The sequence below is a fragment of the Sinocyclocheilus grahami genome, unplaced genomic scaffold (assembly GCF_001515645.1).
Source record: "Sinocyclocheilus grahami isolate Dianchi unplaced genomic scaffold, SAMN03320097.WGS_v1.1 scaffold575.1, whole genome shotgun sequence".
Taxonomy (NCBI): Eukaryota; Metazoa; Chordata; class Actinopteri; order Cypriniformes; family Cyprinidae; genus Sinocyclocheilus; species Sinocyclocheilus grahami.
Genome location: NW_015505754.1, coordinates 46,923 through 60,287, shown reverse-complemented (window position 1 = coordinate 60,287; position 13,365 = coordinate 46,923). Strand labels below are relative to the sequence as shown.

At 38.6% G+C, this 13,365-nt stretch overlaps 1 protein-coding gene across 2 annotated transcripts in view; it reads left to right on the top strand.

Annotated features, from left to right (window-relative positions):
- LOC107556655 (uncharacterized protein KIAA0556-like) overlaps positions 1-11,540 on the top strand; it is a 24,212-nt gene extending 12,672 nt beyond the window's left edge. Inside the window, exons 14-28 of one of the 2 annotated variants that reach the window (XM_016239798.1) lie at positions 260-1,103; positions 2,439-3,155; positions 3,896-4,104; positions 5,508-5,586; positions 5,790-5,967; positions 6,054-6,219; positions 6,321-6,532; positions 6,620-6,684; positions 7,361-7,471; positions 7,613-7,752; positions 7,963-8,064; positions 8,681-8,841; positions 9,336-9,421; positions 9,584-9,644; positions 11,038-11,540. In XM_016239798.1, the coding sequence (XP_016095284.1) occupies positions 260-1,103; positions 2,439-3,155; positions 3,896-4,104; positions 5,508-5,586; positions 5,790-5,967; positions 6,054-6,219; positions 6,321-6,532; positions 6,620-6,684; positions 7,361-7,471; positions 7,613-7,752; positions 7,963-8,064; positions 8,681-8,841; positions 9,336-9,421; positions 9,584-9,642 (3,129 nt within the window). In that variant the 3' untranslated portion in view covers positions 9,643-9,644; positions 11,038-11,540. Of the gene's footprint in view, positions 1-259; positions 1,104-2,438; positions 3,156-3,895; positions 4,105-5,507; positions 5,587-5,789; positions 5,968-6,053; positions 6,220-6,320; positions 6,533-6,619; positions 6,685-7,360; positions 7,472-7,612; positions 7,753-7,962; positions 8,065-8,680; positions 8,842-9,335; positions 9,422-9,583; positions 10,153-11,037 lie in introns of those variants that run through there. The other variant, XM_016239797.1, reaches the window with a different exon arrangement.
- The last annotated feature ends 1,825 nt before the right edge of the window (positions 11,541-13,365 follow it).

Here is a 13,365-nt window from a genome sequence, read left to right as displayed (position 1 = left end):
TAGGCAATTAGGCAATTTTTGTCTTTATTTGTTTCAATTATAACTTTTATATATATATATATATATATATATATATATGTGTGTGTGTGTGTGTATGTATTGTTTTTTGTTATTTTAGTTTTTTCTCTCATTCACCCCATTAGCAACAGTTAATAGGGCTCGTGTGTTTTTATGAAAATTCATGTCATGTTTTGTGCTTGCACGTAGGTAACATTTACATTTAGTGATCCATTTGAATATGCATGTGTTTTTCTGACAGGATCTGGACATTGGTGCGCGACATGTTCGCTTGTATGTGAACAGCACTCTGGTGTTCGAGGGTCAGTTGGAGAAGGGCTGTGGTAACCAGGTCTTTGACTACAACAGCTCCATTGAGCTCCAGGAACCACATCTCCCAGAGTGCACCTCTCCAAGCCCTGTCTCTTCAGGACACAGTCTGCAAGACTGCAGCCCACATGAGCCAGAGCCTCAGGAGTCGATTGCTGATGTCTCAGTGGTAGAAACAAGCCAGGACAAATCTGACCTAGTTAACCCTAGCAGCTGTGCTGCAGAAATGCAGAGAGACTCTCTAGAAAGAGACGACTCTTCTCCTCTGGACCTCACGTTACCCGCCGGACGGACGGAGGCGATGAAGACGGTGACCACACAGCCGTCCTCCAGTCGGATTCCACATTGGCTCCAGGCACTGAATCGAACCGCAGCAAATGAGGCCGAAGCGTCTCGGGAACGAGAGCGTCCTCAGTGGCTCCAGACACAAAATACAGCCGAACCCAAATCCAAACAATCAGTGCTGCCTGACATCTCGTGTAACCCTGTAAGTGTCTGCAAACAGGCCTCCAGCCACAAGGTCCCGCAGGGGACAGTGTCTGGCGAATTCAGTTCTGATTTGTTAGATTTGGACCCCGATTTGGGACTGAATTACAGCTTGTGGGCAGAACAAAAATCGCATTTAGAGCAGCACTTGAGCGATCGGTTGGACCAGGATTTGGACCTGTGGGATGAGCAGTTCGAGCGGACAGAGCGGCCCATCAGTGGCAGGAGAGGTTCAGCGCGATCTGTGAGCAAAACACAACCGGACCGCAGCAGCGAGTTCACCGCAACAGGTGAGTTTCTTAACGTACACTAAAGCTGCATCCGAGCCATTTAGAGTCGTAAGATTATCATTAGTGCTTCACATTGAAATTAATATGACAGGTGTTTTCATATTGTTTATTCATGCATGCTTTTCTGGTATAACATTACCCACAATATTGCTAGACAGGTTTGTGGCGGTTGGTTCTAGGACTGGGTGATACATTGGGGAAAAAAGTTTTTGAGTAGTTTTTACTTATATATATTTAGCCTAGGTGAAGACGATCAGGTGCACGTTGCTAAAAAAAAAGTCTGCATGTAAATTAGCATGTCTCAGAGTGAATGAGTGGTGAGGTTATGTCTACTAATCCTGTCAAATACACACTAAAACTCAATTATTTTGACCACAGATCGTTTTAACGTCAAGAAATAAAGAAAGAAGTATATTGATTGATACTGTACTGTATAGTAAAATGTGCTTCTCAAAGTGGTAATAATAATAACAACAACAATAGTTATAATAAAAATTAAGGAATATTATACAACCAAGATATTTCTTATATTCATTCTTGTTTTAATGTATACAATATACAAGTTCTGTTATGCAGCACATTATTTGTAAATTAATTATATTTTCATTTTATTAGCAGCACCTTATTTGACGAAAACAATTAAATAAAAACATTTATTAAATGTTATTTTAATAAATTTTAGAAGATTGATTAAATTGTTAAGGTTTTAGAAATTCATTTTATTTATGGGTTTGTGGTTTCGAGAATTGTATGATGTTAATACTCCCTGCATACTTTCCCATCACCAGTGCATGCTAGAAATATATAAACTTTTATGCAGCCAATCATACTTTTCGCATGAATTTATGCACATTTTAGTGCTAATGCATAGTACATTTGTGACCCTGAAGCACAAAACTAGTCATAAGTGTCAATTTTTTTAAATTGAGATTTATACACCATCTGAATAAATAAGCTTTCCATTGATGTATGGTTTGTTATGAGAGGACAATATTTGGCCGAGATACAACTATTTGAAAATCTGGAATCTGAGGGAGCAAAAAAATCAAAATATTGAAAACAATCGCCTTTAAAGTTATCCAAATGAAGTTCTTAGCAATTCATATTACTAATCAAATATTAAGTTTTGATATATTTACGGTAGGAAATTTACAAAATATCTTTATGGAACATGATCTTTACTTAATATTAAGAAAAATCTATAATTTTTACCTATACAATGTATTTTTGGCTATTGCTACAAATATACCCCAGCGACTTAAGACTGCTTTTGTGCTCCAGGGGCACATTTATGATGACTGCTTATTTAATTAAATTTTTTTCTTGTTGACGTAGAGGAAAGCAGCCTGGTGTCCGTTCGTAACAGAAGACCGAAACCTCACTGGTGCGAACCGGATGACCCGTTAATGGAATCCTGGGACTCGTTAACAAAGTTTAACCAGTGTCAGCGAGGGCGAATCTCTAACATGGGCCTGGAGGGAGATATTTTCGATGAGTTTGTTCAGCGTCAGTCTCATCCGACACCCGTCTCCACCCGACGCTCCTCTGCTCCGGCACTACCTGATTCTGACGACCCCGAAGACGACCCTCGTGACGAGGACTTCGAGATCCCGGTTCTCCCGCAGGGTCGCCACCTCGTCATTAACATCCTATCCACGTGGGGCGACCGTCACTACATCGGCCTCAATGGTATCGAGATCTTTTCTTCCACCGGTGAGCCGGTCACACCGGTCCACATCACGGCCGACCCGCCTGATATCAATATTCTGCCGGCCTACGGGAAAGACCCACGAGTCGTTACTAACCTGATAGACAGCGTACACCGGACGCAGGACGACATGCACCTCTGGCTGGCCCCGTACACTCCGGGTCGCAAGCACGTCATCAGCATGGATCTGGGTGTTAGATGCTGCCTGGCGATGATCCGTGTTTGGAATTACAACAAGTCCAGGATTCACTCGTTCAGAGGAGCGAGAGAAATGGAAATGATTCTCGATGGTCGTTGTATCTTCCAAGGGGAGATCGCCAAAGCTTCAGGAACGCTCTCGGGAGGTACAGATGAAAATATAACACACATTTGCTTGTTTCTTACTAATTCTGGGGTGCTGATTTAAAAAATAGTGTCTGTTTTGCTCGAGAACGTCACACTTTCTCACAAAATGTGCTTTTTGTAGCATTTTTGCCGTTTGTAAGGTGAGGAAGTCTTTAATTCTCTCTTGATCAGTAGAAAATTGCCACAAAGACATGATTCTTGTCTTCCTCTGAGCCAGATTACAATTATTATATATTTTTTTAAATCTAAGCCCATTTTCACTTGTATGAATGATTCTGACATTTTATGCCTAATTCTGATTTCAGGGTTAGAATTTTAGCCAGTGACAGAAGAAAATGCAAGCATGAGCCAGATGTTTTCTGCTACATCTGCAGGGGTTTTAATACATCCAAACAGCGACAGAAAATGACAGATTTTGTGAAAAAGCTTATTTATTTATAAACCTGTGTTTTTTTTTATTAAATGGGGTATTTAAAGATATTTTTCGACACTTTTTCCATTCCAGAAACTTCTCACATTTGACTGCTTTTGTTATTTTGATATGTGCATTAAAGCTGATATATATATATATATGTTTTTATTAATATTTTTGAGCTCAGCATCATCAAATTAGGTGATATTAGGCTTTTTTTTGCAAATCAGCTGATTTTTTTAGGATGCAAAGCTGTTTACTTGATAATTGAATTCATTTAATGTTAACATGAACATCATCATGTTGTTATTGTTGTTGTTTTTTCAGAATTGGATCAGTTTGGCGATACCATCCTGTTCACTACGGATGATGACATCCTGGAGGCCATGGCGCAGTTTGATGACACGTTCGAGGGTGAGATGGAGATGGATGGGCCGGGTGTGGAGGAAGAGGAGCTGCAGCGGCCGCAGACGGCTGACGGTGAAGGAGAGGAGAGACCATTCACACAGGCCGGGTTCAGGAAGGAGGATATGCACGTAATTGATGCTGCTTTTAAAGCACTCATATAGATATTTTTGGTTCTATGTACACGTGCAATTTGGGGTCAGTAAGATTTTTTTTTTAAAGAAACGAATGCTTGTATCCAGCAAGCATGCATTAAATTGACCAAAAGCGGCAGTAGAGACATTTATAATGTTAACAAATTAATGCTGTAATTTTAAAATATTGGGCAGCACAACTGTTTTAAACATTGATAATAACCAGAAATGTTTCTTGAGCAGCAAATCAGCATATTAGAATGATTTCTGAAGGATCATGTGACACTGAAGACTGGAGTAATGATGCTGTTGTGATTGTTTCTGTTGTCTGAAACAATATACTCGACATTATGAGTGGAAATAATAAAATGTAGGTTAAAGGGGTCATATGATGTTGCTAGAAAGAACATTATTTTGTGTATTTGGTGTAATGAAATGTTTATGCGGTTTAAGGTTAAAAAAACATTATCTTCCACATACTGTACATTATTGTTTCTCCTCTATGCCCCGCCTTTCTGAAACGCGTCGAATCAGTCTGAAAAGCGAGGTGTGCTCTGATTGGCCAGCTATCCAGTGCGTTGTGATTGGCTGAATACCTCAAGCGTGTGACGGAAATGTTACGCCCTTAACATACAGTGATGCCCTGTCCGGCCGGAGCGACGAGACAAAAACATTAAAACCCATTATAAACCAGGCATTTGTTGCATCCAGTGGGGACATAATTACGGATTATAATGACTTATACTGTCTTTTTATGCGTTGCGTTGCATATCGCGCTGCGTAAACATAAAACCATGTCTGCATTTGTGATCGGAGAAACGACAAACAATAAGCTCTACTCACTGCTCAAAACATCTGAATATTTGGTTTGAACTGTTCTGGAACAGTGTTGTAAATACAACTTAACCACTGATTTCTAGCCGTGTCCTCTTTTGGAAGACCAAACAAAGTAGTTTCGCTTTCACAACGAAACACACAGCGTCTCCACGACATAGCAGCAGCGGCAGCAACAATACTAAAGCAAGAATAAAAGTTACGCCTTCTTTCTTTGCGTGAACATTTGGGCGGCATTATGCAAATCTTCCCACACAGTGATGTAGATATGTGTTAAACGAGGTGTTTTAGAAGGGCGTGAATGAGTCTTAACTTTTAAATAGAATATCTCTTTGGGTTTGAGACTTTAGTCTTTGCAACTTTAGGGATCTTATCTATTCACGAACAGCTTGTAACACTCCAAAGAGAAAGGAAAACTTGAAATTGCATCATATGACCCCTTTAAAACAAAAATAAATATTATTGTAAATATATAAATGAGCCCTTTAAAATTTTGCTTGTTTTTTTATGTACTGTTGAGGTCAAACAATGTGTGAAAATTAATCATGGGATGTGCTTTGCTTCAGATGGACCTTGACCACATCGCTGCAGCTGAACCGTGTGCTGGCACTGGAGAGGAAACAACAGGACTTTATACTGGCAGCAGTAAGTATCAATAAATCACAAAACTAAGTAGGTTTTCTATTATCTAACTGTGCCAAGGTGTGTGTATTACAAAATGCAGTCTCATGGTAAGAAACATTTCATGCATTTTCTGTAAAGCTGCTTTGGAATGATGTGCATTGTAAAAAATCACTTTACAAATAAACGTGAATTAAATTGAATATTTGAACTCTGTTTCTCTGTAGTTCTGCAGCTGAATCTGCTGTCGTCGTGGGGTGACCCTCACTATGTGGGTTTGACGGGGTTAGAGGTCGTTGGTAAGGGTGGTGAGAGTATTCCTGTTGATGTCTCTATGGCAACAGCGTCACCCCGTGACCTCAACGACCTTCCTGAGTGCAGCAACGACCTTCGAACTCTGGACAAGTTAGTGAAAGATACATTCTGTATATCAGAATTGAGATGGAACTGTTTTTTGGGTGATTATAAATCCTGTTTTCTTTCTCTGTCAGGTTGTTTGATGGGATGAACATCACGACAGATGATAAACACATGTGGCTGATTCCCTTCACATCCAGTTCTGATCACACACTCACCGTGAGGTTCGCTCAGCCGCAGACGATCACCGGATTCAGAATATGGAACTACAACAAATCACCTGAAGACTCTTACAGAGGGGTGAGAGTAAAATCTGGGCTCTGTTATTCAAGCAGGTTTTTCTGCATCAGGTATGTGCACTAGTGTTTTTCAGCACCTCATGTGCCGTGTGTTTCCTCCAGGTGAAGGTTGTGCACGCGTTCCTGGACGGTGCGTGTATTTCTCCACTCGGGGGGTTTCTCATTCGCAAGGGTCCGGGGAATTGCCACTTTGACTTCGCACAGGAGATTCTGTTCATAGACTACCTACAGTCCAACACGAGCACTGCTGCCCATAACCGATCGCTCACTACGACCAGCAAGACCACAGAGGACGCGCACGCGCACGCTCACTGGTGCAGCACGCTGATACTCTCATCTTTGCGTACAGAAGTTACAGACAACCTTAACCCCTCATATTGTTGTTTGTTGTGTGTTTTCAGGGGTGGGAACCGGAGAGATGAGTTGGCCAGTATGGACTATGAGGCTCCATTGATGCCATGCGGATGTATCCTCACTTTTGCTCACTATACGGTTCATTACAAATATCAGTTTCTTACATTATCTGTCCTGGTAATACAGTCTTTAAATATGCTGTTGATTCATGTTACAAGCAAAATGAACACTAGTAACAGTATTAGTCATAAATGTATTATTTGTCAGATCTCACAGGGATCTAATCTGTTGAAATAGACTATTTCATCCATTGAAAGAAAATGGCTTGAAAAATAGCTATATGTATAATTTTTTTGCCTTTATTGGATAAATTAGTCTGCTTTAATAGATAATTCCCTGTGAAATCTGACAAATACATATTTATGTATGTATAATAATATACAGTATATTACATTTATTAGAAATAATTAAGATTTTTTTTATCTGACTATAGATAGATGGATAGATTAAAAAAAATCTAAATTATTTCAAATAAATTATTTTGTTAGACTGATAAAAATAAAGATAAAACATTACAAATATAACAATTATATATCTATATAATACTTTAATTACTTTGTAAAGCTGTTACATTTTTATCAGCCATTGGCAAGTATGGCAGAAAGTAACAATTCAGCAAAGCATTACAAAAGTTCCATTTTCCCGTTGATCCATGAATTTCGATCTTATCCGTGTGTGTTTGAGATGATCATGTCTGTCAGGTTTTTCCTTGACTGATTGTGTGTCAGTTATCTTCCAGCTGCAGTTGTTGACGACGTGGGGCGACCCGTACTACATCGGCCTTAATGGACTGGAGTTCTATGACCAGAATGACCAGAAGATCCCGCTCAGTGACAACAGTATCCTTATGAAAGCGCACACACACACACACACACACACATACAGTGATCAATCAGTCAAGGGGCCGCACGCACATCACCCAACAAGATTGAGACACTTTACAGCTCAAATAAGAGTTTTCTTTAACAGTTTGTCACCAGACATTGCTGCGTTCCCCGACAGCGTGAATGTGTTGGATAACGTATGTGGTGACGTCCGCACACCTGATAAACTGATAGATGGGGTCAATAACACACAGGACGGGCGACACATGTGGCTCGCACCGGTGCTGCCTGGACTGGTGAGGACAAACTGTGTGTGTGAGTGTGTGATCTTGGGTTTATCAGCTAAACTCCGCCCCCTCCTTGAGTACTGCTGTAACTCAAAACAAGCTTTACAGAAAATCCCATAGGAATCATCAGGAGGTTTCCATAAACGGTGGGATTTTCACTAAAACATGCACCAGAAAGTGGCCAGAATTGATCTTATGTCTTTTTTTTTGTTTTTCCAGGTGAACCGTGTCTATGTCATCTTTGACCAGCCAATGACGGTTTCCATGATTAAATTATGGAATTATTCCAAAACACCTCAACGAGGAGTCAAGGAATTTGGGGTAAAAACAAACACACACACATAAATCTAAAAGTCTACACAAGCAGCACCAAAGATGAGTTCAACATTAGAAAGAAAGCAGAACACTTTTAATATGCATTACTGTTCAAATGATTGATTTTTAATGTTTTTGAAATACTTTTCTGCTCAAAAATACAGAAAAAACTTAAATATTGTGAAATATTATTACAATTTAAAATAACTGTTTTCTATGTGAAGATACTGTAAAATGTCATTTATTCCTGTGATGCGCAGCTGAATTTTCAGCATCATTCCTCCAGTCTTCAGTGTCACATGATCTTCAGAAATCAGTATAATATGAATATTTGCTGCTCAAGAAACATTTCTGATTATTATTAATGTTGAAAACAGGATTCTTTGAATAGAAAGTTTCAAAGTTCAGCATTTATTTGAAATAGAAAACTTTTTATCATTATGTCTTTACTGTCACTTTTGATCAATTTAATGCCGAATAAAAAGTATCTAAGACCATCACACAGAATTATATTTGTATGCGTGTGAAATGTAAGAATTCATTGTTTCCTTCTCCTGTTTTTCTGCATCTGATGACCTGAGCTCATGCGCATTAATTCAGTCGTGTGTGTTTGTGTGTTTAGCTCTTAGTCGATGACCTGTTAGTGTATAACAGGGTTTTAGAGTGTGTGAAGAACGTTTCACGGGGAATTCTGCCAACCCTGGATCCTGTCGTTCCTTACCACACCATACTGTTCACAGACAACATGCAAATCACACACCGAGAGAAGAGCACAATTATCAGGTACACACACTACATTTAATATTTCTGTGGTGCTTTTTTGTTTAAAGCAACTTATTTTATTTTTTTTAAGAAATGTGGATTTCTCTATTGCATCAGGCTGTAAAAAACTTTCTTGCAACCTGTTTTTAAAATTGCACTAATTAAACACCCACATAAATGCATTGAACACACACCCACAGCTGAATGTGAGCACTCAATGCCACACACACACACACAACTGCTGTTGACTGACTCATTGTTTGGCCTGATTGCTCTCTCTTATGCCCTGAGCATGATGCAAAACAGACCAGATGATGACTTGAGAAACTCTGTGTCTGTGTGTGTGCGTGTGTGTGAGTGTGTTTTAAATGAACTGTATGAGAAGCTGTGATCACTCTTATATTCATCCTTCAAGCCTACGGTTCTTTTCCAGGCTGCATTTTTGTCTCATGATGCATTTTGTGTTCATGTAAACAAGAGCCTGCGTCAGTGAAACTCATTGTCTGTCATTATAGCAACCATGTGGAGTACCAGGATGTGAAATTGACCAATGAGAATCAGATCATTCACCAGCACAAGAAGAAACAGACAGCTGACCCAGGTGCTGTCAATCATTACACGCACATTTAATTCGCTTAATGAGGACATGCATGCATTGCTATTGTTTTATTATGAAGCTAATATAATGACTACCTCCTAAGCGTACCATAGAAAACTTGCATGTTTCATTTTCAGAATAAGTCATAAATGTGTTTAATTTCAGCTCTGCGGCCCAAAACCTGCATGACGGATGTACGGAGACACGGAAAGCAGCGATACTGAGAGTATGACTCAGTTGAAAGCAGGTTTTCTTTTTCTTTTTCCCTCTGGGAACATTTGGAAAACTTAGTAACCTCAACACGCACGCGCACACACACACACACACACACACACACACACACTTGAACTGTATGATAAAGCTGTATATATATTTTTGCTATGATGTTATTGTGTTATTATTGTAAGTATTTTTAAAGTAAGTGTCCTTTGACCATGTCGTGTGATTTTGGATGGAAGTTAATGCATACTAACATGCACACCACATTTAATTTTTCATGTCAGATCCACTTGTGATAAGAATTTGTAGTTTGTATATCCTACAGCCATGTTTGAAATATTTAAACAGTCTAATTGTCTAATATATCAGCAACAATAAGTACTTACAATATTTCAGATTTACAGGGTTTCTAAGTCTTTCACAGTTCATTCAAAACACTTTTAACAAAAACAAATATGCAAATGCTGCCAGTTTACCTCATATGAAAGCCACTGTAATTATTATTAAATATCACCTATCTCACCTATTGTTGGTCACTATTTTTATTTGGGTATGCAATTTTCTATCAAGACTTTACCTTGAGAGATAAACTTCTTGGAAACGGTCATTATTTTTGTAATTGGGTTCAAAGCTGCTAGTGTTGCAGAAATCATTTACTGCAGCATAAACTGAGATTGCGGTTTGTAATATCATCATAGCTACAGATTTGAATGCTAACTAATCCTAATCTTTGAGCAAACCGAACCTTAAATGGTGATTTTTTTTTTTTTTCATCAAGAGCTTAATCCAAGTAATTCTAGCAGCTGTTGTGATTTGTTGATTATAATAGGAGTGATCTTGTTTGGTTATTCATTTTCAAAAATATTTATGAGTTTGAGTTTTGGTTTTTGGCTGAAAATGTACTCGCTCTCAGACCATCCAAGATGTGGATGACGTGTTTTAAATGAACTGTATGAGAAGCTGTGATCACTCTTATATTCATCCTTCAAGCCTACGGTTCTTTTCCAGGCTGCATTTTTGTCTCATGATGCATTTTGTGTTCATGTAAACAAGAGCCTGCGTCAGTGAAACTCATTGTCTGTCATTATAGCAACCATGTGGAGTACCAGGATGTGAAATTGACCAATGAGAATCAGATCATTCACCAGCACAAGAAGAAACAGACAGCTGACCCAGGTGCTGTCAATCATTACACGCACATTTAATTCGCTTAATGAGGACATGCATGCATTGCTATTGTTTTATTATGAAGCTAATATAATGACTACCTCCTAAGCGTACCATAGAAAACTTGCATGTTTCATTTTCAGAATAAGTCATAAATGTGTTTAATTTCAGCTCTGCGGCCCAAAACCTGCATGACGGACGTACGGAGACACGGAAAGCAGCGATACTGAGAGTATGACGGCAGGGTGCAGGGATTTTGAAAGCAGGTTTTCTTTTCCCTCTGGGAACATTTGGAAAACTTAGTAACCTCAACACGCACGCGCACACACACACACACACACACACACACACATTTGAACTGTATGATAAAGCTGTATATATATTTTTGCTATGATGTTATTGTGTTATTATTGTAAGTCTTTTTAAAGTAAGTGTCCTTTGACCATGTCGTGGGATTTTGGATGGAAGTTAATGCATACTAACATGCACACCACATTTAATTTTTCATGTCAGATCCACTTGTGATAAGAATTTGTAGTTTGTATATCCTACAGCCATGTTTGAAATATTTAAACAGTCTAATATATCAGAAACAATAAGTACTTACAATATTTCAGATTTACAGGGTTTCTAAGTCTTTCACAGTTCATTCAAAACACTTTTAACAAAAACAAATATGCAAATGCTGCCAGTTTACCTCATATGAAAGCCACTGTAATTATTATTAAATATCACCTATCTCACCTATTGTTGGTCACTATTTTTATTTGGGTATGCAATTTTCTATCAAGACTTTACCTTGAGAGATAAACTTCTTGAAAACGGTCATTATTTTTGTAATTGGGTTCAAAGCTGCTAGTGTTGCAGAAATCATTTACTGCAGCATAAACTGAGATTGCGGTTTGTAATATCATCATAGCTACAGATTTGAACGCTAACTAATCTTAAATTTTTGAGCAAACCGAACCTTAAATGGTGATTTTTCTTTTTCATCAAGAGCTTAATCCAAATAATTCTAGCAGCTGTTGTGATTTGTTGATTATAATAGGAGTGATCATGTTTGGTTATTCATTTTCAAAAATATTTATGAGTTTTGGTTTTTGGCTGAAAATGTACTCGCAGTTAACATCTGGAGAAGTGAAAAGCTGCATGTTTGTAAGAAACAAATCCTAAAATAGTCCTCTTTCCATAATATTTGCTTTCTCCAATGAAAAGTAATTTTATCTGAATCAGGAGAAAAACAATTGACTGGAGGAAGCGGTATTATGGTTTTATTAGCATTATTATGTATTCTGGCCAGATGAGATGGTTTAAAGTTAAAACATCTTAAGTATGGATTTGTTTCTTACAAACGCCTTGCAGGTGAACTGGTGCGCTGTGTCTTTCTGTACAATTCAGCCATTGCGACTGTACCTGCCAATTTTCTGCTAATACCTATTGGTTTTGTGTAATATGCATTGGATGCCAAGCCAAAATTATTGTTGTTGACGGAGACTCCATGAAGCACGCCACAACAGAATCACATTTCAAAGCCTGAGAGATTTTAATGCAGAATCTGCAACACTTTCATTTAAAAGAAGGAATGACGTTAACAATCTATCTCATCCTCCAGCCTGACAGGAGCATTTTTGAACGAACATTGATAAGGCCCTGCTCGGCTGGGGTGAGACGATGCCACAGACAGATGCGTTTCGGTTCCCTTGAGGCTGTGTGATCTTCAGATCTTTCCTGGAAATGTTCCATCTTCCCTCTGAGTGTCCCATTTCTCAATCTGAGCGACACACGGAAATGTTGAGAGTAAATGACGTTCATGCACAATTCTGATGCTTACAGAAATAGAGGATGAAGGAATATTTACCCAGGATAGAGGACAGAGGGATTTGTAGACCCTCTTGTACCAGTCACATGGAGCTGTGTCGACACCTTTGGCATCCAGAGCTTTTTGGCAGCGATAATAATCTATAAATAAATTAAATGGATTCCATAGATTACTGTGTTTTTTGGACATGGTAGCATTTCTAAAAGGTGAATCACAAACAAGAACAAGTACAGGTTAAATTTCACATTACTCTAAAAAAAAAAAAAATGTAGGAGGAAAATGGCACCCATTCACTGCAGAGCATTCATTGCTGAGACACTGATGCAATGCTACATTTCTCCAAATCTGATGAAGAACCAACCTTATCTACATTTTGGACGGCCTGAAGGTGAGTACATTTTCAGCAACTTTTTATTATTGGATAACTATTCCTTTAAAAGGGAAGATTTAACCAACATGTTAAATGTTCTGCTTGTGGTTGTCTAGTTTACTTGTTACTACATGCCTTAAAAAACTTTACCAAATCCACTGATTTAGTTCCTCCTCATAAGTTCTTGTTCTAATAAGTTCTCAACCTGGTACCTTGTAAACACTATTTTGTTTGCAGGTGAACTGGTGCGCTGTGTCTTTCTGTACAATTCAGCCATTGCGACTGTACCTGCCAATTTTCTGCTAATACCTATTGGTTTTGTGTAATATGCATTGGATGCCAAGCCAAAATTATTGTTGTTGACGGAGACTC